A 27,550-nucleotide genomic window follows, 5' to 3' on the forward strand; every position below is an offset into this window, starting at 1 on the left:
ACACTGAATAGGGGACTGTGTACTGGAAAGGAGTGATTGAAAAGGAGTTAGGGGTTCTAGTGAACAAGCAACTCGATTTGAGTGCCCAATGTGATTCAATGTCAAAAAGAGCTAATGTGATCCTTTGATGTATAAACATGGGAGTTGTGAGGAAGGAGGTGATTTCACTACTGTCTATAGCACTGGTGAGACCAATACTGAAATACTGCATGCAGTTCTGGTGTCCATGTTTTTTAAAAAACGTGAAAAAAATTGGAGAATAAAGGCTTAGGAGTTTGATCTGTTGAAGCTTAGCAAACAGAAGATTGAGGGGTAATTTGATTACAGTACATAGCTACCTTCGCAAGAAGAAGACATCGGGCATTAAAGGGCAGGTTGGGCTAGCAGAAAATGGAATAACAAATTGCAGTGTCTGGAAGCTAAAACTGGACATTCCAATTAGAAAAAAGGCACACCATTTGAACTATGAGGGTGATTAATCATTGAAACAAACTACCAAGGGAAGTAGCGGCTTCTCCATCTCTTGATAGCTTTAGATCAAGACTGGATGTCTCTCTGGAAGATATGCTTTAGTCAAACAACAGTTACTGCACTCCATATGGGTGAAATGTAAAGGCCTGTGGTATACAGATTGGAGCTGATGATCTCATAATCTGTTCTGGCCTTAAACTTTATGAATATATGTGTTTATCTGGTCACCTATGACCTGCATACTACAGATGTTGCCAAGAGCATCCAATGACAACTATGTATTTGTAGATATTCTGTGGGCAATTGATAACTATAAACATCAATCTCTCTTTTTCTGTGTATTTCAGCTCCTGCAGAGTTGTTGCTAATTGCACCATTCACAGCACAGCATTAAAGAGTGACAGGCTTACCCTCCTAACACTTCATGCCGACACACCGAGTAGCACGTGGTCACATCTGTTTGTTTGATGCTCACTATGCGATGTTCGAAAGGAGCAGGAGGGGGAGGGCTGTCATCTATACAGGAGACAGTTCATTCATTGATTTGGTTTTCCACAAATCACTGCACATTTCTTTCAGCATCCCCACCCCCATTTTTTTCACTCCCTAGGATACAGCTGTATCAAGATGTCAGCCAAGGGCAATCGAATAGGATAGCTAACTATAAACAGACTAGTAGCACCTTGGAAGTGGGAGTATGTCTTTTGACACCTCATTCATTCTACATCTCAACAAAAGTAACGTTCATCATGAACCCACCACCTCAGATATCACTGTCGCTCAGAGAGTCCCCCAAAACCAATCTGACCACTGAGAATGGCACAACCATCGCTTTCTGGAGCAGATGCAAACACAAATGTGATTCTCCCCCGTAATAGAGTTGTTCAGCACAGCTGTGGGGAAGCAGCGTGGATGGGGAAGTATTAGAGGGCAGCCCAAGCACTCAGGATAACTTAGGTCCAGCCAGGCAATTGTTAACAATTTGCTTTTACCAACATTCACAGCAGAATTTAATAAGGCTTCCGTCTTTCACCTCTCCTCTTTATTAGATCCCCCATCCAGAAAAGCACTTGAGCGTATGAATAGCCTCATTGTCTCCAGAGTAGTAGGAGTGAGGCACCTATCAACTCACAACCAGTACTCATTTAGTATCAGGCGAATGCCTCTCTGAGTAGCCACAATTACTGCCATTATCATTGGTTGTAATCAGTTCCAGGGGAGCTGTCCCAATAAAGTTGCTCCTCCAATTTTGCCTGACCCAAATAAAGGCCAAATCCTGAATTCAATTCATGTGTAGAACACCCTTTGACATCACTGGGCATTCTTTGTGCAAATCTAGGGAGAGTCTGGGCCATAGGTACCACTGATTAATTGAATACATGCTCATGGTAAAACAGCTGCACAGTGCATATTACACCTTCAATTCCATTTGTGCATATTTGTGCAGATTTGCATATTTGTCCATTTGTGCATCTTTGCACCCATCAGCCACTACAGTAGAACCCAAATCTTGATCAGCATGTCTGTGGGGGCATGCGCCATCCATTGAAGGCAAAGACTACTCCTGTTCTTGCAGCAACTGGAGAAGTGCTGCCCAGAAAGAGGCTTATGGCCAGTGGGTATAGTGAGGGCCAAGATGAGACCTTTGCTGCAATATTTTACACTCTCTTTGCCTGCTATTATTATTGCCTGGTTTGCACACCCCTTATCTAATGTTCTAATAAAAACTTTTATTCAAAGAAACAAGCTTTAAAAGTATCTCTCCTTTCTCAAATACATACATTTAATCTCATTTTATTTTAAACAGATTATTATTCCCAGACTGCCTTTAAGTAGAATCCAAAAGAACATTTATTCTGAGACTGCCACTGAACAGGAACATTAGAATAAAAAGTCCCATGAATTTGAATACAATTGTTATCTGATGTAGTCAAGTGTATGGTTGGTTCCTGAATAAAAGCTCTCAAACTATGAAGATAGCACTAATGAGCATTATTTTATCTATTATAGTGCATTATATATAGAGGTAGACTAGAATTCTTGGTGTAAAAGTCTTCAGGTATAATTGTGAGCTACTTACCAATAATTACTTCATCCTGCTTGACAAATGCTTTGCTGGCTTCTACTGATGTACTGTTTTCTGGAGTCTTTCCCATACATTGATTTGCATGGTTTCCTTTTTGTCCTGCATATGCGCTTTCTAATTTCGCACATTCTAATTCAGATCTATCATCCTTTGTAGATTCTTTCATTGCCCTTGCTGTTTCTTCCTGGCTTTTCACTGTGGTTCCAACATCTTTTTTGGTATCCTTTTCAGTTGTACTTTGAGAGGACATAGACTTGCAATTTAGCTCTGATCTCTCAAGGGACTTTTTATCAGTCGAGACTTTATTCAACAGCATCTGTGGCTTCCCTAGTTTGGGTGCCTGTTCGTTTTGTTTATTAACAAGCTTTACCCCTTTTACTTCTGGAATAGGGTCAGTTCTGGCATTTGGGTGGCATGGGTTATGTTTAAATTTGTCAGTCAGATGTTTAACTCTTTCAGCTTCTAATGGTGACGAGAAAGCAGATTTTACTTTGGAACTTGTACCTCCATGATCACGTAGGCTTCCTTCGTTGGCCACTTCAATCTTTTGTTGGGTGTCAGTCATCTGCACATTGATGGAAATCCTGCAGAGCAAACATTTCCCTTTTATGCAGATCAATAGCCTTGCTAGATTAGCAGAAAATGTTTGTACACTTTGTTTAAATTCCAGTTCTGTAATAATTTCCCTACTACAAATGTCAGATACTGGCATTGCTATGAATAAAAAGCAAATGCAATACTTCAGCAATACTTATATTGAACATATACAACTACAACATATTGAAGAGCCTCCATTCCCAGAAAAATCTTATTTGAATAGTTATTTTAACATGCTAGATTGTACAGATGTCTGCCCTCTGCTGGACACAAATATTTCATACCCAAGGCTCAAATTTTGTCATGGATATTTAAAAAAAAATCACAGACAGATCTTGGGCAATAAACAAAAATTCACAGAAGCCTGTGACCTGTCCATGTCTATTACTAAAAATATCTGACAAACGGGAGGGAGGAGAGTCCAGCAGCCACAGCTGCTGGAGGCTCTGGAGTCCCCTTGCCACCTGCCACGGCTGGGCAGTTGTGCAAAGCGGGGCTGGGAAGCTATGGGATCCCCTTGAGGTCCACCATGGCTGGGAGGTTGAGGTCCCCTTGCCATCTGTGGGGGCTGAGAACTCCAGGGTCCCCCTGCTGTAGTCAGGATCTGGGAGCTGCTGGGGGCCTGCCACCAACTGCAGCTGAGAGCTGCAGGCTGCATGCTGACAGTTCCAGCCCTGGGGCACAAAAAGCCCCAGCAGTCTCTGTAATCTCCCTGACATAATCTTAGCCTTAATCATACCTACTCCAGCATTAACCAGAGTCACTGGGTGGGAAGCCTTTGTATTTAGTATTAAACATTGTGGCTGGATTTTTAGAATTATGCGCTAGTTCTTAAAAACCGGGGAGGGTATGTTCTTGGCCCTCTGCCATTAGCTGAGAGCTGAAGTATGAGAATCTGCTTTAGGAATGTAATAAGTGTAGCCAGTTAAACGATTAACCGATAAATAAATGATTAGCAAACCTCCTATGCCCTCCCAGCTCTGCCAGTAAATTTTTTAGTGGGCTGGCTGGCAGCCTTGCTCAGTCCCAGCTCATGCTGAGTCCCTCAAGGCACCCCCTCTGTGGATCAGGACTGAGTCAGGCTGCCAGCCCACAGGCTCTTAAATGACTTTGCGTGCAGAGCCACAGCAGGGTTAGCTCCCGGACCTGGCACAAGCCGGGACTGAGTGCTTGCAGTGCTAACCCTTATCGATTAATCGTGTAGTCAACAAATTTTGTTGATTACATGATTAATGAATTACACGCTTCATTACAGATTAGCATCCCTAATCTGCCTTCCTCGGGCATGATAGAATATTACTCTTCTAACAGTCTGCTATTGAAAATGTTATGTTTTAAACCTAGGGTTCTTTTCACTCCTCTGTTTTGTTAATATTATTTCCTTTAACATTCCTGCCACTGGGAACTTTTAAACATTGTCATTAAGTTTATGTTGTCTGGAGATAATTGAATTATAAAGAACCTGCTATATTCTGAAGTTCTGGCAGAGATATTCATATAAATAATAAACTTAGTAACAACAGTAATAGATCAGGCTCTTCAAGGGAAATTTTGGAATCCCTGTAATTGGGTTTTTTTAAGAATACCTTGGACAAATACCTGTCAGAAATGGGTTAGGTATACTTAATCCTTCCTCACCACTGGGGTGCGGTTTAGATGCCCTCTGATGGTCTCTTCCTGCCATACATTTCTATGTGTACTGCTATTGACTTTAATGGGGCTTCTGGACATCAGTAAGAGCTATGAAGTTGGGCCCTAAGGATTATAAAATTATAAGCAGAGAATGTCTCTGGTATTTAGAAAAGGAAACACCTATCTAGTGTCCTCAAATGTGTTGTACCTTCTGTAACAAAAATGTTGGAGAAAAAAAAACTTTTTCTACCTTTTGCCTAACTAGTCTGTAATTCTGTTCTCACTTTTAGCATCTCACTGTCATTAGAAGCATGATCCCTTTATAATGTATTGAGAATCTGTAGTTCAGTGGTATTGAGCTAAGTAGTCGGCAGATGCCAGCTTAGACCAAACACAGCTATGACTATCTAGAGAAGTCTAAACTTGGCAGGGAATTCTGGGCATTTCTCTAACAATTCCAGGCATTGGAACTCTTGTCTTTTTTATGTCTCTGTACAGACCTATTGACGTCGGTGAGAGCTGCACTCGTGTAACTGAACATAGAATCTGGCCCACTTATTCAGACTTCACATATAAAAAATATCTATATAGGCACTCTGACCAAACAACTCCATGAACAAAGTGTAGGAAGAGTCATGTTCTTTTCACATTGTTATTTATGAATAAAAATGCAGAATAAGTTTTAAAACTGATTTTAAATTAAATTTTGTGTGACATTTTTATATCAAACCAATACAGTTCCTATATACTTTAGACAGTTCTTGTGTTCAAGGGAGAGGTGGGTCTGCTTTGGAATTGTGCTGGAATAATGTCTCTGCAATATTCTTTTACTTAGCCACACAACTGGTTATGACAATGCAAGCTCCCCCTATTCTTCCCTGCTACATCCTTACTCTGGACCACAGCTCAACGTTTATTCTAAGGGTGGCAATTACTGCCATTTGCAGTGGTGGTTTTTCACATGTGGAGCTGTATGTCGTGATAAATAGACCAAGACCACTTCCATTCAGTTTGTTAATGTGGTTCTTCAGTCCCCATATGCTTGTATTACATTCATTTGGGAATACTCCAGTACCTCAAAATACCTGTAAATTGCATAAATAACTAAAGACTACCTAGAGAATAAAGTGCCTGTCTTTTATTTAAGGCACCAGAATGCATTCAAATCCTTTATGTTAAAAGGAACATATTCAAATGCACGCATACAAAAAAGCAGGCATTTTTTTGTCTGTGTTCAAATGCTGATTTGTGCACCTGCACATTGGAATAACTCTGTATTCACAAAAATACATAGGAGCCTACACTGAACATGCACGAAACTTTCAGAGGGATAGCCGAGTTAGTCTGTAACTGGAAAAACTTAAAAAACAACAAATAGTCTTGTAGCACCTTAGAGACTAACAAAAATGTAGATGGCATCATGAGCTTTTGTGAGCATAACCCACTTCTTCAGATGAATGGTCATGCATGGACATGTTTTAATAATTGGACCTCCATTTTCATTATTTTCCACAATATAATTGCAGGTTAAATCACAGAACTTTTCTAAAGTCCTAACTTAATAAAAAGCACAAAAAAGTTGTCAGATACTAAATATATCATATGTTAAAAAGATAAAAAGCTACATTAGAAAGATAAATGTCTGCTTACATCTTTGGATGGCCAATATTTAAAATTGGTTGGGTGATGTGCTTGCAGACCTAACCAAAAATATTGACTTGTTCTGAGGTGGGCAACGGACTATTACACATTGGATTGAACAAGCTGCCTGAGCCCTGAAATTTTTATCAATTCTATCCTCAGTCAATTGCAGACTTTTCTTGCAGATCTATTAAGCCTCGTATATGATATTTATAGAAATATCCATTTATAAAGAAGTCAGCCATTTACAAGGTTCAATGAAATGAGACACAATTAGAGCAAACCCATTTCAAATCTTCTTGACTCAGAACAGATATGTAAGATTAATGATTAGCACTTACCTAGCACTTTCTATCTACAAACATTATCTTTGCATACATTTATAAGCCACAAAGCAGGCTCCAATTCTTCCTCAGATTGGCAGTTTACGTAGTTCCCTATGCTCCTTTTCTAACATGGCTTTTTTTCTACTGTATCACATAAGAGCAAGACTGAATAGCCCTGTTAATAATTTGCCTGTTTTTAACACTTGAAATGTTTCAGATCACATAGCCAATTACTAACTAGATCATTACCTTGTGCATATTGCTTCATGCTCTGTTCTGGATACAGACTTTGACATTGATGGCACAGCTTCCGTGGGTATAGCGGTGAGTGCAGCGGGTTTGTTTTCACTGTCTTTTGATTTCTGATTAACAGATTTTCTGTGATGTTCTTCCAGTCCTGATGCTCTGTCCATATCAGTTGCTTCAGCAGTAACATTCTTGTTCCCCCTAGAGCCATGATTTATGAAGGGAAGACTGCTGTTTGGAATCAAAGCTTTCATTCCAGTGTCTTTTTGTGGTTGGTGATTCTTAGCACTATTTGTTTTGCCAGAACCTGCCATTGTTTGCGGCTGCATTGTCCTTTCTTTAACTTGCAGACTGGAGTCAACTTTGGAGACTACAGCATCGAAAGAGTTTACAGTTTCACCTGCTCCATTTTTTTCATCCAACTTTCCTTCTGTTTTGGGCTCTAAATAAGAAATAGTATTATTCATAATGTCACAGCCTTTCTTTGATACAAAAAAAATATTGCATAGTGGTATAGGTTGCAAAAAATAGGGAAGTTGCTGGGAATATTGGGTATCAAAACCTACCATCATAGTAAAACTAGGAAATGATGCGCATGTGAAAGGGCTAAAAGTCGCACAAAAAATACTTAAGCTTATTAGAAACATATTTGACATTTCTGACACCAGCACATGCAGGTTAATACATTACGTACTTGCATTGCTAGCTTTTCAGCAACAGTAAAAACAGAAGCTGGATTTTTGAATAACTAAAAAAACAAGTCGATTAAAGAGAGACAAAATGGGTGAGGTGATTAATATATTTTATTGGCCCAACTTCAGTTGGTGGAAGGGATGAGCTTTCGAACTCCGCAAAGCCCTTTCTCAGCTCTGGGGAAGGTAACCAGTGTCCAGGCTAAACACAAGGTAGGACAGGTTGTTAAGCATACACATGTTGTGGGGGATGACTTAAAATGACATAGGTAATTACCACTTCTGCAGCCCTAGGGCCACCTGACTGACCTGAGGAAGAGCTCTGCAAAGATCAAAAGGTCCCCCTTCTACCAACAGGAGTCGATGCAAAAAAAGACATTATTTCACCTGCCCTGTCTCTCTCAGACCATGGTACCAAGAGAATCACAACAACACTACAAACAGAACATTGTAAGAGTCAATTGAAGGGCATTCAAGACTGACATGTGGGTCAACATGACACGTGGTTCAGACTCTGAAATCCCAATAGGCTCACCCATCCCAGTATCCATACTCTAGGGAGAAACACTGACGTTGCAAAGTGGGACGCAGAGCTCTGGGAGACACTGACTCTGAGCCCTCCATCTCTTCCTGGAGTTTCTTGACCCCATTGGAGCTATTCCAATAATAGCAACTGTTTTTAATTATTAATGACGGTGCATATAAAGTAAGGGCAGTGTAGAAAAAAAATTACTTCCATTTCCTCCAAGTTTTACTTGTGCAGGCCCTGGAAATCAATGTGATTTTTGTTCAATTTTCAGTCTGTTTAACACTCAGCCCAAGCCCACTGTTGGTGCTTTTGAGTGAGAATTCTGAACAGCACATTCTTTAGTATTTGTTAATTTTTAAGTCAAGAATCCAAGGCAATTTTTGGTCTTGCTCGAAAGGAGTCTCTGGTGACAGATGTGGAGAAGACTCTACCTGACTACTGTTCCCAGTCACATTCACCACCCGTGAACTCCATTGATGGCAACGGATACAATGGATGACAGAAAGGTATGAGGTCTGAATCTGTTTTCTAACCCCACCCCCTCTGACTTGTTGATATCTTCACTGGTCACATGAGAAATTCCCAGTTCAAAACCAAATCTGTATTTCTGCTTCTTCATATGCCTTTTTCCTCTATGATTCTACAAATTTTTCATGTGTTCTTGCAATTGTATCCTTAGTATTTTCCAAACATACATTGCTCTTTTAATTAAACTAAATACAACTGCAAAAGCAACGAAATACAGCATTACCAAACAAAAGTAATGGTTGCTATTCATTTTAATAAAGTACTACTGTTGGATTTGGTTTGGGGGTAGGGTGTAGTTTGTTGGTTTTTTTGTGCTGGTATTAAACATCCAACAAACATTTTTCTGAGTACTTGATAGATCCTGGTACTTAGTCACAACTGGCTAATTCAAAAGAACCTACACATATAGGAAAATATTTGATCTTTTCTTTCTAAGCTATTTCAGATCCCCAGCAGATATGTTTATCATACATACAGGCTTACATATACCTTCCAAAGACTTCTTGCTTTCAGCCTGGGCTCCTCTGTTGCTAGGAACATGCTTTGGTTTTGCACCCTTCTCTTCAGGCTTATCTTTCGTCTAAAAATACATTGAATGCACAATTAATTGTCAAGATTAAATATGTCCATTTCTCATTGGGTCTGTCTAATTCTTTGCCAGTGGAGGCAGTTACATGCTATGAATCTGGCAGTAACAACTCAGCTTCATTGCATTCTCAGTGTGTTACTGCTTCTCTATTTCCCCCACTGCGAGGCTTCCTGGGGGTTCCAGGATTATGAGGCATTTCTCTACAATCTGCCCTTTGCATGAGGAAGTCTTGCTTGGGTCAACTTTCCAACTCTGCTAGCAATCCCCGCTAGTTTTCGCAGGCCCTACTGTCAGGCTACAAGTTAGCAATTGCTACACTCCAACCCTAATGCTCTCTGAATGTCTCCCTTGAGTATCCAGCCCCAGTCCACTGGACATTCACAGAATTTAGATTTAGTGCCTCAAAAGAAACACCACACTTTATTGCCACATCGTCTCTTTGTGACAAACAACCTTTCTTTTGGGAAACCAACATGCTGTGAGCTTGCCTTCTAAGCGAAGGATTCAGTGTGAACAATCCTTTTTCTTTTTTCATAAACAGCACACTCTCCTGCTGTTGGGTTTCATCTTGCAGTTTTTAGTCTCTCATTTCCCCTGTGGCTCAGAATACAAATAGGTATACATTGTGATTCATTCAGTATACGCTACACAAACAACCAGATAGGGAAACAGGTGTCCATTACTTCTTGCCTGAAAGGAACAGTTCCAAAATATGTCACCTCCTGAAGACCTGCCTAAATTCCAAGACCTACAGACAGCATGTTTTAGAGTGGACACATAATTTCTCAATATTATCCATGCATACATTACCAATGATTGCTTTCAGTAGCCACCACATATGCCACCATCCTGTAAAGTATTATGAATATATCTGACTCTATTATATTCCCCGTGTCCTAAGCTAGTTGACATCAAGGGCTCCCTGAGTCACAGCCACAAATTTTAAAAATCTTTTTTCTAAAGCAAAATCTTGTAGAATAACAAATTAACTCATAGGTCTCAAAACATGTTACTTCCCAAGACTATGTCCAGGGTGATTTTTTTTCTTCAATACACAGTTCTACCACATATTTTTAAATATAAGACAGGGGAGGCACAAGATGAAGGAAATATTCATCTCTCCTGGCTACTTGTGGAGAGACAACAGCACAGCTTTACATATTTCATGTTGTTTTACCCAGTAACATCTAAAAGCATCCTCCATTCATTGAGCCACAGTGAATTCACATAGACAGGTGGCTATCCTATTGGGTGCCAGTCTTGCCAAACATTCTCCCATGTGCTCCATCCCATTGATCTGAATCCTGGGTACTAACAAATCTGGATCCAAATCTTTTTTGGCTTGGGTTCATCTCTTTCTCTGGTTGAGGAGAGATCAATCTCAAGTGGGGAATGTGTGTTAAATGCTTTCTGGGTGATACACAATCCTTTCTGTAACAAATGACTCATTGGAACTACGTCCACATCCATGTTCATCCTATCTGTAATATTTAGACAATGATTATGCAGAACACAGGAAAACCACAAAAAGTAGTGAAAAGATATGTATTGGTGGGGAAGATACTAATATTTGAGTCAGAGAAAAGTTAATTTAGAGCAGAGAATTGGTCTCTACTCCTACCCTACTCAACTACTGAATGTGGCAACAAGCAAGGGTTTCTGAACCACCTTAATATTCATATATCCTAGTACATGCCTTTTGAAAATTAGATCTCATTAATATTAGTGTAAGGGGTTATGGTGCTATGAGTGTTGACCTTGTATGCTCCAATGTTGCCTTATAGTATAATAAGCATTATTTTCCTCCCCCTTTCCCTCCCCCCGCTCCACACTAAAAAAGTGTTTAAATGTCATTGTCACTTTTAATTAAAATGCTCAGTATGACTGTGACAACGGTGACATTGTGGAGATTTTTATTCTTGTTGAATCCCCATCCACAAGAGTCTGGAGTGAACCACACACTCCAGCACTGCTTTGTAAGTTAAAAGTCAGATGTTTGAGACTGAAGCTTTCAATTCAGATATAAAATTCAATTTTATGAATTTGAGGCCAACCCTGCAAAGTCTCACACACAAACTGTCCTGCAGAAGTCACTGCATCCTATTTTTGTTTCAATAAACAGCTGCTTACAAAAATAAAAATGTAAGACATTCCCCCTTCATTGAGTCATAAATTCTATGTCCAGAAAGGACCATTGTGATCTTCTAGTTTGATCATCTACACAACAGAGACCAAAACAACTTCCCCAAAATAATTCCATCTTTTAGAAAAACATCCAATCTTGATTTTTAAAAGTTTCAGTTGATAGAGAGTCTAATGGTTAATTGGTTCCAACAGTTAATTACCCTCACCAGTAAAATAAAATGTATACCTTACTTTCAGTACCTTTCTCTACTAAATTGCAGAGCCAGTTATCAAATATTTGTTCCACATGTAAGTACTAATACATTGTAATCAGGTTACTCCTAAACCTTCTCTTAGTTCTGCTAATTAGGTTGAGCTCATTGAATTCATCATTAGAAGGCAAGTTTTCTAATCCTTTAATCATTCTTCTGGCTCTTCTCTGAACCCCCTCCAATTTTTCAACATCAGTCCTGAACACGTACCACACTGGCTAGATTTCTAGAACCACTGCTCTAGTATAAGAGCACTATTATAACAAGATGGGCAGGAAACAGAAACAAGCAAGTAATTGGTTCTTTTTATTTGCAACTATAATGTAATAAAGCCTTCTGGAACCCTTTAGATTTTAAATTAAATTTGTTATATGCCAGTTTTATAAAGTTTACAGCAACAAATAAATGAATGGGTGTTGTTGGTTAATTGTTAGTCATTAAGCTACCCACCTGGCCAACATGTATTTGCTTTCGTATAGTCCACTATAACCACATATGAGCTGTCTCTTGTGCATCACACATCTTTACTGCCTTTTTACAAATCCCTCCTAAAATATCTCTTTCAGAGAATCTAGCAAATAAAGAAATTTTAAAACTAGTTTACTATTCTGAAGTTGTTCTTTACCTGGTTATCTAGTGTACTATGTACCGGTTTGTCCAATTTGTAGAATAAGGCCTATGAGGCAGGATCCTATCTGTCTCCAGGTATCACATAGTATTGCAGGTGATGGTAATAATCATATCTTTAAAAGCGGCGAGGAGTCCTGTGGCATGCATCTGACAAAGTGGGTCTTTGCCCACAAAAGCTTATGCTCCTACACTTCAGTTAGTCTATAAGGTGCCACAGGACTCCTCACCGCTTTTGCAGATTCAGACTAACACGGCTACCCCTCTGATACTTTACATATCTTTAAAGCACATCAATATTTAGAAAGCTTTTTTCATGTCTGCTATTATTGTAACACATTTAAGATGGAACAGATTGCAAGTCCAGTACCATATTAATATCTGACAGGAATTTTCAGTGATCTCAACCCAGTTCCCACTAGAAATTTAATAGACACACACAGATCTCAAAATCTGGTTCAAATGTCAGTCTCCAAAAGAACAGTGGTTCTGCATATCTGTACAGAGATGGACTGTTACAGTTGTATCTGAAAATCTGCACAACAGCCTCCTGATCTATGCTGAGATGTATTACAGTCTTGTTTTTGGAAGAAGTCAAATGCACATTCCACCCATATATTTTACTTATTGTTTTTTTCAAGTTATTTTGATTTGTTTGCCAATATATCATTCAAAGAGTACTCAAATAAGTCCTTTGCAAGAAAAGTAATTCCTAATGAAATAATGTTTTACATCCCTCTTTTTTCCCCTCCCTTGATATGAGACAATGTCTCACATATGCCTCATTGTGTAACTTATTCTTTGTTTCCCTGGAATGGACACAAACAGTAATGAATGATGGCAAACAAGACTCAACATTACAACAGCAGATAAGTCATTATAGGTGCCAGCTCATCTTAAAAAAAAGGCCAATGGCTTTAAAAATAACCTGCTGACACTAGAAACTATTTCCCACACATTATCCTTCATAATTAACAAATGGTTATGAGTTCATGTCCTGCACTCACAGCCCTATTGCTCTGATGGCTGGATGAAATCAATAAAGCTGCAGAGATGTAATTGGGCCCTTGTTCCATTGAAGTCATTGAAACTGTCTGAACATAAATGAGGGAAGATTTTGGCCCTCAATGCCTAAATTGTCTTGGTCCACCATAAAACAGAATCCCAGTAACTTCTAGGGTTTCCAGATAGTTTCACAAAAAATACCGAACATGGGGGAGGGGAGGGGAGGAAAATTGGCTGAGCAGAAAAAAAAAGGCACACACAAAAAAAAGAGTCACAGCGCCTTTAAATCTCCACGCTCCTCCTGCCCCCACCAGATGCGGCATGGGAAGAATGTCCCTAGTGGCCTTCCATCTGAGAAAAACAGAAAATACCAGACATTTTACATGTCTGGTATTTTCTGGGGAGTTTTACCGGACAGAAGCTGCAAATACCATACTGTCCGGGCCAATACCAGACACCTGGCAACCCTAGTCACTTCACGGTACGTTAATTATTTTTTATTCTCATTCTAGAGCTGGATTCCAAAAGCATCTTGAATGTCATTGACATGAGCGTAACAGACAGCAAATTTTGGCCCTTAAATTGTCAACGTCTCAGTACAGAGATCTAGTCTTTACACCTGTTTGAAATCATCCTAGCATGTTTTCTACACTATACCATTCATTCTTATGCCTAATGCTGAGAGAAGAAAGTCTGAATACACACATTCATTATGTAAGAAATTAATGGGAAAGCATAGAGCCTTTCTCCTTAACAAGACAAGGATCATGAACAATAAAATAAAACCAACCTCCACTAGGATTTCAACCAGACTCCCTTTCTTCCAAGGTACAATGCCTCTCAGAATGAAATCCACTACTTGAGAATTTTTGAATGTCTCTCCCACAAATGCAATGACTTTATCCACAGTATCAAACATTTTTTCTATCTCTTCCAGCCTCTCCCTATGTTTTAAAGCATCTTGTTGTGCAGCTCTCATCAGCTTCAACATTTCTGAGCACACACTTTGGGTCTCAGATGGGTGAATATTGTCCCCAGGTTTTAGGCCTCTTTTTGTTGTCTCAGTCTGAGCAGCAGTTGCTTGGGATGCTGTTAGCTTGTCAATGTTCTTTCCAATGTCATCAATGCCTCGGTTCACTTTTTGTAGTGTGCCATTCAGGCCTTCTTGGAAACTCAACAATTTATCTACCTTTTCATTCAAAAGATTCAATTTTTTGTCCAACGTGCTTAAGTTGTTCCGTCTTGCAGGGTGCAACCTAGCCACTGCATTTCCAGCCCCCTCTGCATATTCCATGTTATCCTCAGACATTCTGCCCAGACAACAAGTCAATGGCAGCACAAATTTGATTGGCTCCTCATTAAAGGTGTAAATTAGAGGATGATTCTCTGAAAGCTCCTCTTCCTTAGTCACTTCCTTACCCTACAACCAAGGATGAATTCTTTGGCTTATTAGAGATGAGAGGAGCGCGTCATTGGTCAGCCATTGTGTGAAAAGGTTTCATTTTTGTGTTATCTGTTCCTTACTATGTGCTTTCAAAGAGGGAGTTAATTTGGCAAGGGACTGTTTTTTCTTGGGCCCCCTTGACGTCACAAAACCATTTAAAATTCTTTCTTGAGAGGCTGTTGATAAGCAAGCTTCTTAACAATTGACGATGCCCACAGCAGACCTCTTTGGGGAGGGTGGGGGAGCAGGGAGAATTTTATGCCAAACTTTGTTTTATGCTGTTGAAAAATACCCTTTAAAATATTTCTCTTTTGCTGCAGCAGAGAAGTATAAAAGTGAATTTAGCTGTATTGTGCTAAGGTTGGGGAGATTTTAGCTGGGTAGTGCTTGTGCATAACACCCTGCACAGACGTAAGTTGTGCTCTTTAGGTTGGCTGGCACTTGGACTTAAAAATAGAGCACAATGACAATGATCTGAAATACGTATCTGGCACCAGCACGTCTCTGTCAACTGAAACATCTAAAATTAAATTCTTTCTACAGTGCCATGAAAGTGCACAGTATAAAAAAACCCTACAGTGAGGCATGTCACAATTGCTTTCATAATTGGCAGCAACATAATTAGTCAGGAGTGCTTTATAAAGTGTTTGCTATTGATGCTTTTTTTTTTCTGTGTTGACATCGCAAAACCAGCAATTAGAAGAGAAACATCTGCTTAGGTTCATGGATAGCACCCCCACTCCACCACAGCAGTGCTGAGCTCCTCACAAATAACGAGTTTAACCTCACAGCAGCCCTGTGAGAAATGGAACTACAATTATTCCAGAGTCACAGATGAGGAACTGAGGCACCAACAGCTTAAGCAACAGAGGAAGTGCAAGGAAAAAAGCATTAACCAAACCCAGATCTCCTCAATCTCAGTTTTGTGTGTCAGAGTAACCTTTTCTCTTTTGATACACGAGTTCTGGTCTTTCACACCAACCAATGCTCTATTATCCTTGGGCCTGACCCCAAGGATAATAGAGCAACATAATTCCATTAAAATCATTGAGGCTGGAAGTGCTTAAAACCATTTCAGATATGACTTGGGGAAGAGGGGACAAGGGATAATCTTTTAGGTGAATTAATTTTTTCATGAGAGGTCTTTTTGGAAAGTAAACTCTTCTATTTATCTACAGGAAAGATAAACCAGGAGCAATAACAATAGATGCATCCCCAACTATCTTAACAACATGACACAACCTGTGTTATGGAGGGATCCCCTGTTCAAGTAAGAAAGTAAGTCCATGTGATATGGTGTGTTTGTGATGTCCACTAGGACCTGTAGATACCACAGAAGGATTTTCTGCCAGATAGCCTGGGCTGGATTGAACACCAAGGCTATGTCTAGACTACATGGCTCCTTTCGACAGAGCCATGTAAAATAGTTTATTCGGCATAGTCAAAGAAGTGGGGATTTAAATAATCCCCACTTCATTAAAATAAAAATAGCCGCCGTGCTGTGATGACAATCAGCTGATCCAGTCTAGACACAGCGCGGTCGACAAAGGAAGTCTTTGTTGACCGCTCCGGTATGCCTCCTTTGTCGACCGCACTGCATCTAGACTGCCGCACTGTGCCGGATCAGCTGATCGTCGGCACAGTGCGGCGGCCATTTTTATTTTAATGAAGCGGGGATTATTTACATCCCCACTTCTTTGACTATGCCGAATAAACTATTTTACATGGTTCCGTCGACGGAGCCATGTAGTCTAGACATAGCCCAGAATAAGACATTGTGTGAACGTGCTCCTTTGAAAGTCTATGGGAGTTTTACTATTGATTTCAGCAGTCAGGATTTTACTGTTTCCAGTCCTGATCAAGCTGCTCCCACCCCACACACATTATTTTTTCACTGTAGTCTGCAATGATATGGAATAAGGCAACAATTTAGTATGTAATGGAGTTTTCCCCTGAATCGCATGAGCGCCTCACTGTTTGACAAAGGTCTCAGTCTCTGACATCATGAGGCACGGCAAATCAGAAAAGCAATAAAGTCTAGCTTAGCGGCACAAAGAAATTTGCACAGCACAGTGCATTCCTATAGTATGTTTGACTTCAGTTAGTGATGTCAACATCGCACTTGCAAGAGGACACCTAGGCTACGTCTACACTGCGGCACTATTTTGGGATACTGGAGGTATCCTGAAATAACTATCCCATGTCTTAACAGTGCACCCATTATTTCAAAATATAATGGGCTTGCTATTCTGACATCCCTATAAACTTCATTCCATGAGGATTAAGGGATATTTCAGAATAGTAGGTTATTTTGAAATTTGGTGCTGTGTAGACAGCGCCAAATTAGAAATAAACTATTTCAAAATTGACTTGACATAAGCTACACAATTTGCATAGCTCAAATTGCATAGTTTATTTCGAGTTACGGGCACAGTGTAGATGCACCCTTACAATTTAAAATGAGGGTAATAATTAGAGTGAAATAACTGCAGAGGAAGTTGGAATTTTACTGACTATGGTATATTTTTCTATGACTAATCAGTCAGATTCCAGAATCACCTACTTTCCAATCAAACCCACCTTTTGAATTCACTTTAAATATTTATGATGTGAAAATTTCATCTCCCAATATGAGTCAAGTCAGTTTCCAAGAGCAATTAAAATGGATGTTTAAAATGATACACTATAAAGTACCTACAAATCTAATTATGAGATTGTTTTAATTTAGTGATAGTGCAAGAAAAATTTATTCTATGGTGAAAAAAACAAAAATAGGACTTACAGGTATACACACCATCAACTCCCAATGCCATTAACTGAAGTTACATAACAAAAGAGTTTGCAATTCTATTTGTTAATGTAATCATGCTGTTCAAGCAACAGAGCCTCAGAAAATCAAAGCCCAAACCGTAACTTAATCATCACATTTAAATGTTGTCATATTGATTTTCGTGTCTTTATTATTTTTTTTTTTAAATAACCAAAGACTGGAAAGAGAACATAATGATTAATGAACAAAGTTGTTTTGTTCACGGGTCAAAGAAAAAAGCAATTAAGTTCAATACCATACTCCCAGCAGACATTTTTACTGTTACTAGATAAAAACACACAGAAGTAAGAAAAGCTTCTTCTTTTGTTCAAATAAGGGGTTGCTATAGTTCCCTTAACTGAGGTGACATTAAAGTTACCAATGGAAGTATGATTTAGCTCCAATCTAAAGTAAATACTGTGACAGAGCTCCTTAGCCACGATGGTGGGTCCCACGCTTTTGGGTAGATTGGTCATCTCAGAGGCTCACAGCAGCTCTTGGTTTAGACTCTTTCCTTAGGGTGCAAACTGTACACTTATTTAGCTACTTTCACCATTGGCTATCACAGCACAGGGGAGAGAGAAGAGAACAAATTCCATAATCTCTGCTGCCCCTCACTGTGGTTTAGGGACAGAACAGACCCTTTTCCAAATTGGTCTTTCTCCAATGGTGCATCCCACTATCCAGATCAACTCTCCCATGGTGAATAGGGAGTTGGAGATGGAGGAAACCCCGTCCTGTCCTCTACTCTGGATTCCAGCCTATGGACCCTGTGATAGCAGCTATCTATAATGTCACCAGTATTAGCTGCATGACAGCTACAATTCCCTGTGCCATTTTCCCAGCCATTGGCCCTTCTTCCTGGTATCTAAGGGTATGTCTACACTACCACCCTAGTTCGAACTAGGGTGGTAATGTAGGCAACCGGAGTTGCAAATGAAGCCCGGGATTTGAATTTCCCGGGCTTCATTTGCATATTGCCGGGCGCCACCATATTGCATAGGCTTCCTATTCCGAACTACCGTTACTCCTTGTTCCACGGCACGAGGAGTAACGGTAGTTCGGAATAGGAAGCCTAGTCCGAACTACCTAGTCCGTGCCGCGTGTAGCCGCGCGGCACGGAGTCCGCACTAGCGGACATTTAAAAATGGCGGTGCCCGGCAATATGCAAATGAAGCCCAGGAAATTCAAATCCTGGGCTTCATTTGCAACTCCGGTTGCCTACATTACCACCTTAGTTCGAACTAGGGTGGTAGTGTAGACATACCCTAACAGTGATTGTTCCTCCAAGACTTTCCATGGCATCTTCTCATCACCATCTCCAGCCCCTAAGCACACAGTGAACTAATGTAACACCAACAGGCAGAACCAAACTAGGGACCTCGAGCTTAGCACATGAGCCTCTGCCAGTGCAGCCATAAAGCCAGCCAGCTAAGGCTATTGGACATACTCATTCTTTCTCTCTTCCTGAAGAACGGCTCTTGCACAAGAGGTGGTTTTTGAGCATAAAGGAGCTGTCTACACACCTCCTTTTTGTGCAAAAGCCTCTTGTGCAAAAGCAGCTGCTAATTACTTATCAAATGAAGCGTGGCGAAATTCCACACTGCACTTCATTTGTATAAGCTTTTCTGGAAGAAGACTACAGTGTAGACGTAGCCTGTAAGTGATCTCAATGCAACCACATGAGACAGTGAAGCACACCCAATAGGTGTGTGGATTGTACTAGCAGAAGGGAAACATTTTTAACCAATACCAGCTGGTTCTTAATTGGCTCCACGTGCCCTGATCAGCCTATCTGAAGTGGTTCTAGAAAGTTCCTGATTCACTTCAGGTGTCTTAATTGGCCTGTCTGCCTTAATTGATTCTGGCAAATTCCTGCTGGATTAGCCCTTTTTATTTTACCCAAGAAAAGGAAACTCATTTAATCTGGAGCTAATATCTTTCCCCCCACTTCTCTCCTATGTCCCTCAATGCCTTCCCTAGTGGGCACTGTCCAGGACTCTCTGCTCAGTGTCCCCTTCCGGTTCCTTTGTTTTGGCACTTGACCTTCACACCTAGCCCTGTTTTTCTTTCTGTTTGTCTCTGGTAATCAATTGGATTCCATGGTTCAGTGGATCCTCTCCGTAGGCTGGGGGAGAGTCCTTCAGATGTGGGTGGGTGCTTCCTGGTGTCCAATAGGTCTACTTTCCTGTATCCCTCAATGCCTTCAAGGAGCAGTAGGTGCTGCCCAGGGCTCTCTTCCTGGTATCCACTTCTAGTTCCCTTGTTTTGACCCTTTGACTGTCACACTTGCCCCTGTTTTTCTTTTATTTTGTCCCAAGTAGTCATGTGAATTCCTGGGCTCAGTTTATCCTCCCCATAGGCTGGGGAGGATCCTTTACTGTGGGAGGGCTTATGCCCACCCACTTCCCAGAGCCTAAAAAGATTACTTTCCTATAGCCATCTGGCCTGACCCTATCACAACACATACTGTATCTCAGAAAATTATGGAGGTTCCCAAACAGTGAGGGCACGTCTACACAGCAGCATTATTTCAAAATAATTTTGAAATAACAGGCATCTTATTTCGAATTCTGTAACCCTGCTTTTACGAGACATAATGCCTATTTTGAAATAATTATTTCCAAATTGGGTGTGTGTAGACAGGGAAGCTGTGGTTATTTTGGAATAAGTGGCCTCCAGGGATTCCCACAGGTGCCCATATGCATCAGAACTCATTCCCCTTCCCCTGCAGCTCTTAAAGCCACAGCCACAGGGGAAGAGTCTTGTGGCACAAAACAGGTCCTGCTAACCCTGTGCCACACTGCTGCGCCCAGATCTGCTTTCCCTTCTGCCAAGGCAGACCCCAGCACACCTCTTGAGTCCTCCACAGCCGCTAGCACTGCTGCAGGAAGCTCCCAAGCCCCTGCCCAGGGGCAAAGGAGGCAGGTCCCATCCTAGACCGGTGCAGAGATTCTGGATCTCATTGAGACATGAGGAGATGAGGTCAACCTCCATGATCTCCATACCAGGTGCAGGAACACCAAGATCTATGGCCAGATGGCCAAAGGCCTGGGCCAAAGGGGCCACATTCACACTCAGGAGCAGGTGTGCATGAAAGTCAAGTTGCTCAGGCAGGCTTATACTAAGGCCAGGGAGCGCAGCACTAGCTCAGGGTTAGCACCCCAGACTTGCCCCTACTTTGACCAGCTCCAATGCTGGGAGGGGTGTCAGTCCCTCCCCTCCCTTGTTGCAGACTCTGGGCTGGAGATACCCAGTGTCACCCTCCCGGAGGGCAGGCCTGTGGCCGAGGAGGAGGAGAACAAGGAAGATCAGGCCAGTGAAGCCACAATGCCCACCAGCCAGAAAGCTCAGCCAGTCCCTGGAGCCAGTACCACCCTCCTAGGATGTTGCCCATGGATCGGACGAAGCCAGAGAAGGCCCATCAGGTGAGCTCCATTTCTTTCTCTAGACATACACGAGGGGAGGTGGCAGGCAGTGAGGGCTGCATGCTCCTTGCTCCGCCTTCCCATTGCACAGCAGCCTGTACACATGGATGCACGTGGAGTGCCAGTCCAGAGCTTGAGGACCCTGGTGCTCCTGCTCACAGGGTTTCTGGAGAGGCCTGCTTTACTCTCAACTCCCTGGTGGGACACCTTCCCACCACAAGGCACCACACTAAGGAGGATGGGGTCAGCGACACACACACACACGCAGCAGTGCTGCACACAGCACACAGGCATGCCTACTTCTTTGGGGCAGCATGTGCTCCGGGCTGTGCTGTATGAGCAGCATGTGAAGAGAGGAGAGGTTGTGTCCCACAGGGAGCTGAGAGTCCAGATTCTACAGTGCCACAAGGGCAGCCTGAAAAAAGTGTACCAGTAGGTGCATCATGAGGTTCAGGAGCTGGAGACTGGTTGGAGGCAGGTCTGGTTCCATGGCAGAAGTGTTGTGATATCCACAAGGGCAACCAGAACAGGCAGTGAAAAGGCTTTGCTGTCCCGCAAAGAAGTAAGTAAAGGAGAGGCGCCTGAGTCAGAACTGTACAGGGCCTTTAAGCACGAGCCTCAGGGCCTTTAAGCACAGCTACGGGAAATGTGTGCTGATTTGATGACCTGCTCAAAGTGCTTCGAGGGGGCTTTAAATGCGATTGAGGAGCCAATCAGTGTAGATGATCTATTTCAAAAGGGGTCAGCGCTATTTTGATGGGCATTTTGAAATAAGCTATTTCGAAATAAGCTATTCAAAATAAGCTATTTCAGAGTTTTTATTCCAAAACAATGCTGCTGTGTAGACATACTCTGACTGAATAATTAAAATGACTGAGATCTAATATAAAATGCTATTTCTGTAACCCAATCATTTATTTATTCGGTAAAGCAGTCCCAACTTCATTTAAACATATATGAGATTTTGAACATAAAAATTCTATCCAGCCTAGTAACTCTGCCCATGTGTTAAATATTTTAGACGCTATGAATTAAACACATTTATGCAGCAGACTTCCAGCAAAACACATTTCCAGATTATATTCTATCCAGCGTACAGTTTTGATTAGAAATTTCCTTACAGATAACACTTAACACTGTACTATTACGTAAGAAAGCACTAAAGCTTTCAGCATGCCATTGTTTTAATATATTTAACTCAGACAATAATACTTGTGTTGTGAGGGATTTTTGTAAGAATTGTAGTTATGTATTGTTATTTGGAAGTGAATGGATTTTAAATCATAAGACTCCATTTTGAGAGAACAGACTCCATTTTGAAAGGTGCCTGATAGGTTAGGCAGAGCTAGGTCAATCTGGCTGTAACTGGATTTTGCCACCACAAGCTCCTCAAACATTCTTTTACCTCAGGAATTGTGTGCCACAGGGCTGTCAGTCATGGGAACTTTCACGCCACTGAGTTAATAAAAGCCCTGCACCTGTCAGTCAAACTCAGTGTCTCTGCCCCTCAACCCATCTGACTCCTCAGGCAGCCCAGGCCTCTAGCACTGAGGAATTCCATCAGTGCTATAGTGAAGGAACAAGACAGAACTATGTAGCACTTTAAAGACTAACAAGATGATTTATTAGGTGATGAGATTACTAGGAATGGTCAGTCTGGCTGAAATGGCAAGACAAGATCAAGCACACGTATTCCTGTTCATCCAGAAATATAATTTATGCCATCATGTGCCTAAAGCGTCCATCTGCTATGTACATTGGACAAACTTCTCAGACAAAGAATCAATGCACACAAAACAGACATAAGACTCTCTCAGGGTATGTCTACACTACAAAGTTAGTTCGAACTAATGGACGTTAGTTTGAACTAACTTTAATAGGCGCTACACTAGTGCTCCGCTAGTTCGAATTTAATTCGAACTAGCGGAGCGCTTAGTTCGAACTAGGAAAACCTCATTTTACAAGGATTAAGCCTAGTTCGAACTAGCTAGTTAGAATTAAGGGGTGTGTAGCCCCTTAATTCGAACTAGTGGGAGGCTAGCCCTCCCCAGGTTTCCCTGGTGGCCACTCTGGCCAACACCAGGGAAACTCGTCTGCCCCCCTCCCGGCCCCGGACCCCTTAAAGGGGCACGGGCTGGCTACGGTGCCCGTGCCAGGTGCAAGCCTGCCAGCACCCAGCCAGCAGACCCTGCACCTGGCACGGATCGAGCCACCCACCTGATGCCCTCCAGCCCTCCCCCTCTTCCCGGGACCAGGCTGGCGGCTCCTGGGAGCTTGCCCGGGACCGCAAGAGGTGGGCACCCGCCTGGGCTAGTGCGGACATTGTGGACCTCGTCCACGACCTCCGCACTAGGCACAGGAAAGTGGCTGGCTAGGGTAGGAGAGCTGCCAGCCTGGCCACCCAGGAGCAGGTGTGCATGAAAATCAAGGTGGTCCACTGAGACCCCCGACCCTGAGCCCTGAGCTTACAATGGCTGTCCTGGGTCAGACCAAAGGTCCATCTAGCCCAGTAGCCTGTCTGCCGACAGCGGCCAACCCTAGGGACCCTGGAGGGGATGAACCGAAGACAGTGACCAAGCCATTTGTCTCGTGCCATCCCTCTCCAGCCTTCCACAAACCTTGGGCAGGGACACCACTCCTAGCCCCTAGCTAATACCACTCCATGGACCCAACCTCCATGACTTGATCTCACTTCCAGTTCTAGCCTTCACAGCCTCCTGCAGCAAGGAGTTCCACCCGTTGACTCTTCGCTTTGTGAAGAACAACTTTCTGTTACTAGTTTGAAGCCTGCTACCCATTCCTTTCCTTTGGTGTCCTCTAGTCCTTCTTTATGGGAACTAATGAAGAACTTTTCTGTATGCACCCTCTCCACCCAACTCCTGCTTTTAGAGACCTCTATCCTGTCCCCCCTCCGTCTCCTCTTTTCTAAGCTGAAAAGTCCCAGTCTCTTTAGCCTCTCTTCATATGGGACCTGTTCCCAACCCCTGATCATTTTAGTTGCCCTTCCCTCTCCCAGCCTCTCTCTTCCCCTCTCCCACCTCCTTTTCCCAGTCTCCCCCAGTTTTGTTCAATAAAGACAGATTCCATTTTTGAACACAATTGTCCTTTATTTTGTACATCAAGAAGAGGGGCTAGGGAAGGGTAAGTGGAAGGAGGTGAGGGAGGAATGGGGTATGCGCCCCCGATGGGGAGGACTGGGCTGGCTCTGCGGGCTTCTGGGGGTGGAAGCTCTCCTGCAGCCCCCCAATTGCCCCCTCTCCCCAGATGGCAGCCTGCGGCAAGTGCAGCCGGGCTGATGGCTGAGTGCTGTGATGTGCCCAGTGTGGGTACTCCGGGCAATCCAAGCCAGGACTGCTTTGCAAGCGGGACACCCCTGAGAACTGTCTGTCTGGGGTGGGGGTCGGGACCCTTTAAGCACAGCCCTCGGCTAGCCTGAGACAGCATCTCCACGCTCTAAGTCCTCCTCTGATGCTCTGCCGGCACTGCTTCCGGCCATCCTTAAGCCTGGTTCAGGGTCCACTTAATGTGGACATGCTAGTTCGAATTAGCAAAATGCTAATTCGAACTAGTTTTTTAGTCTGTATCCGTTAGTTCAAATTAGCTTAGTTCGAATTAACTAATTCAAACTAAGTTAGTTCGAATTAACGTTGTAGTGTAGACGTACCCTCACAGAGAGAAACCTGTTGCTTGCCATTTCAGCCAGACTGACCATTCCCTCAATGACCTTAAAACATGCATATTACTTCAAAGAGATTTTAACACCAGACTTCAAAGAGAAGCTTCAGAATTGTCATTCATGCTTAAATTTGACACTTTATGTATGGGTCTCAACAAAGATTCTAATTATCTCACCCATTACGAAGATAGCTTCCCCAATTATCACCCCTAATGTCATTACCTCACAGACACTAACCTTTCCGTCACCCCCACTCTGTTCTAAAATTTGATTTGTCAATTTCATATGTGTTCATTTTTTGATTGTATCACTTTGGTATATATGGTTGTGCCAATTTTCTTCCACAAATTGATCTGAGGAAGTGGGACTGGCCCATGAAAGCTCATCACCTATTAAACCATCTTGTTAGTCTTTAAAGTGCTACATAGTCCTGTATTTTGTTTCAGCTAGACCAGACTAACATGGCTGCATCTCTATCACTATAGTGAAGGAAGGTGCGTATGTATACTTACCGTCACAGGATCCAGTTCTCACCTATCTCTCTGCTGGGATCTCCCTGGTGTTCCTCCTAACGAGCTTTCAAATAGCTCAGCCTTTGAGGTCCCAGGCTTCACATTGTACTTCACTTCCATTGACACCATAATATAAACTTCCTCATTGTCCGGGGTTTGTACTATCATTCTTTTCTTCCTTTTACCACCTGGGATATTGTGGGTTCTAGGCTTCATGCCTGACTAATAGTTCCTGTACTATGGTTTAAGGTGTTATACTTTATGGATGTTGGCTGTTTATTATTGATTGTTTAATCATTTTCCCCATTTTCCCTAATTATTGTTAATTATCCCTCAATACATGTGTTAACTTATTTTAGTGTCTGTTTTTAATTTACACTAATTGGGTAAAAGCCTTGCCTGTGATTGATATGGTATTTGCCAGGAGGCTTGAACTTCTGAGACAGGGATAACCCAGACTCAGGGTTTGCTTCATTTTTATAGTTGCCTTTGTCCCTGAGTAACACTCAAAAATGGAGGTCTAGGGGGATCCAGACACGTGCCATTACATACCTGCCTTTTTGCATAAGTACACATAATTGCATACACATAAGTGCACAAAAACTTATACTTGCATTATCACAGACTCCTGATAGGGGAGGAGGTTGGAGAACATGGGGCAAAAGCAGAATTTGTTGGATAACTTCAGAGTGAAAGCAGAATTTCTACCGTACAGTGAGAAATTTAAAATGTCTGTCATGTCAGAGCTATTGAATTCAGCTCAGTCGATCAATGTAAGAGCATCATACATGCAGTAGATTCAGTAGGTAACAGCACATCCAGGTCTGAAATTATTTTTCAAAAAACTATATGCACAAATTGAATTAAAAATTTATGAAAAAAGAAAATGAATTGAACCAATGGATTTGACTGACTATTTTTGTCTTTGGAAGGACAACATGTTCAGGCACTGGTAGGACTCCTTCATTCTTTCAATCAGAATGACAATATTTTTTATTCAGAAATTTGGTTCAGTGCTGATTTTTGCATGTGGCTTCAGTTCAGCTAGGAAGCACTCACTTCCACTAAGGCCATGTGTACAGTACACTTTTGTCAGAATACCTCTTGTTGCTCAGGAGTATGAAAATACAGAGCCATGAGCAATGCAAGTTACACAGACAGAAGTGCCAGTGTGGACCGTGCTAGGTCAATAGACAAGCTTCTCTTACCAACACAGCTACTGCCACTTGTAGTCGTGGTTTTATGTCAGTGGGAGAGCTCTCTCCCACTAGCATAGAGCAGCTACACAAGCAATCTCACAGAGGCACAGCTGTGTCATTTGTCAACTCACTAGTGCAGACATTAAAAAAAAACTTCAACACATTTTTTAAAGATAAAATTAAATCACTGTACTTCATATTGTAAAGCATTACATGACCATTTTTTGGAAAGTGCAGGTACTATCAAAGGCTGAGTTATAGTTAATTAAAAACTCACTTTGCCATTGGCAGGGTCCACTGCTAAATAGAAATAATATTTTTCTTTAAAAAATTGCCATTATATGATGACAACCCTCCCCCAAAGTGACTCATCTTAAAGTGACATACTAATGATTAACAATGATGAAGAGTCCAGTACTTGTGTATTGTAGTTCCCTGCTTACCTGCAAGTCAAGTATATGACCAGCAGTGAACCAAACTGCTTCACCAGTGTGCTGTACCTTAACCCAGAAGAACTATTTAACTTCCTGCTCGTACCTGCCATCCTGATCAGCCTCTAATGACATTTGTCCTGAAAGGCAACAAGTGAGCACCATGATTTTGCAGAGTAGCCTCTGACCTCCTTCCATTAAAAGCTGAACTAAAAAGACCTTTACGGTACTTTCTAAAGATTTCCATGTCAAAACCACTTTCTTGGAAGTGGCAGTCAGGTAGAACAACTGAATGGGAAGAAACCATGGAGCCTGAGGATACCAAAGATATTCCTGTTCTCTAGGGGGTATCAGAACCTATGCCATTTTGGTTTTGGCCATACACTAAACTAAGCCTTCCAATAAGGAATGAACAGGGTCATATGTAGACAGAGCAAAAATTCAGCCCCAACAGAGACCAATGAGCAGCCATCAGATTATTTTAACTTTAATTCATTATTGACAGGGGCTGACTAATTAATTAATTTAGTTCAATAATTATTAGGAACTGTGGACACTTTTGGGAGAGGGGGAGCCTATACAGGAAGGATGGGCTCACCTAAACCAGGGTGGAACCAGACTGCTGGCACTAAACATTAAAAAGGCCATAGAGCAGTTTTTAAACTAAAAGATGGGGGAAAGCCGAT

General features: G+C 41.8%; 1 protein-coding gene across 2 annotated transcripts in view; it reads right to left on the minus strand.

Annotated features, from left to right (window-relative positions):
• MYLK3 (myosin light chain kinase 3) overlaps positions 1 to 27,550 on the minus strand; it is a 72,907-nt gene that overhangs the window by 26,347 nt on the left and 19,010 nt on the right. The window contains exons 1-5 of one of the 2 annotated variants that reach the window (XM_006121192.4): positions 14,156 to 15,607; positions 9,238 to 9,328; positions 7,003 to 7,441; positions 2,552 to 3,141; positions 882 to 987 (exon numbers count right to left, since the gene is read on the minus strand). In XM_006121192.4, the coding sequence (XP_006121254.1) occupies positions 882 to 987; positions 2,552 to 3,141; positions 7,003 to 7,441; positions 9,238 to 9,328; positions 14,156 to 14,674 (1,745 nt within the window). In that variant the 5' untranslated portion in view covers positions 14,675 to 15,607. Of the gene's footprint in view, positions 1 to 881; positions 988 to 2,551; positions 3,142 to 7,002; positions 7,442 to 9,237; positions 9,329 to 14,155; positions 15,608 to 27,550 lie in introns of those variants that run through there. The other variant, XM_006121194.4, reaches the window with a different exon arrangement.

This window comes from Pelodiscus sinensis, chromosome 12 (genome assembly GCF_049634645.1).
Source record: "Pelodiscus sinensis isolate JC-2024 chromosome 12, ASM4963464v1, whole genome shotgun sequence".
NCBI lineage: Eukaryota > Metazoa > Chordata > Testudines > Trionychidae > Pelodiscus > Pelodiscus sinensis.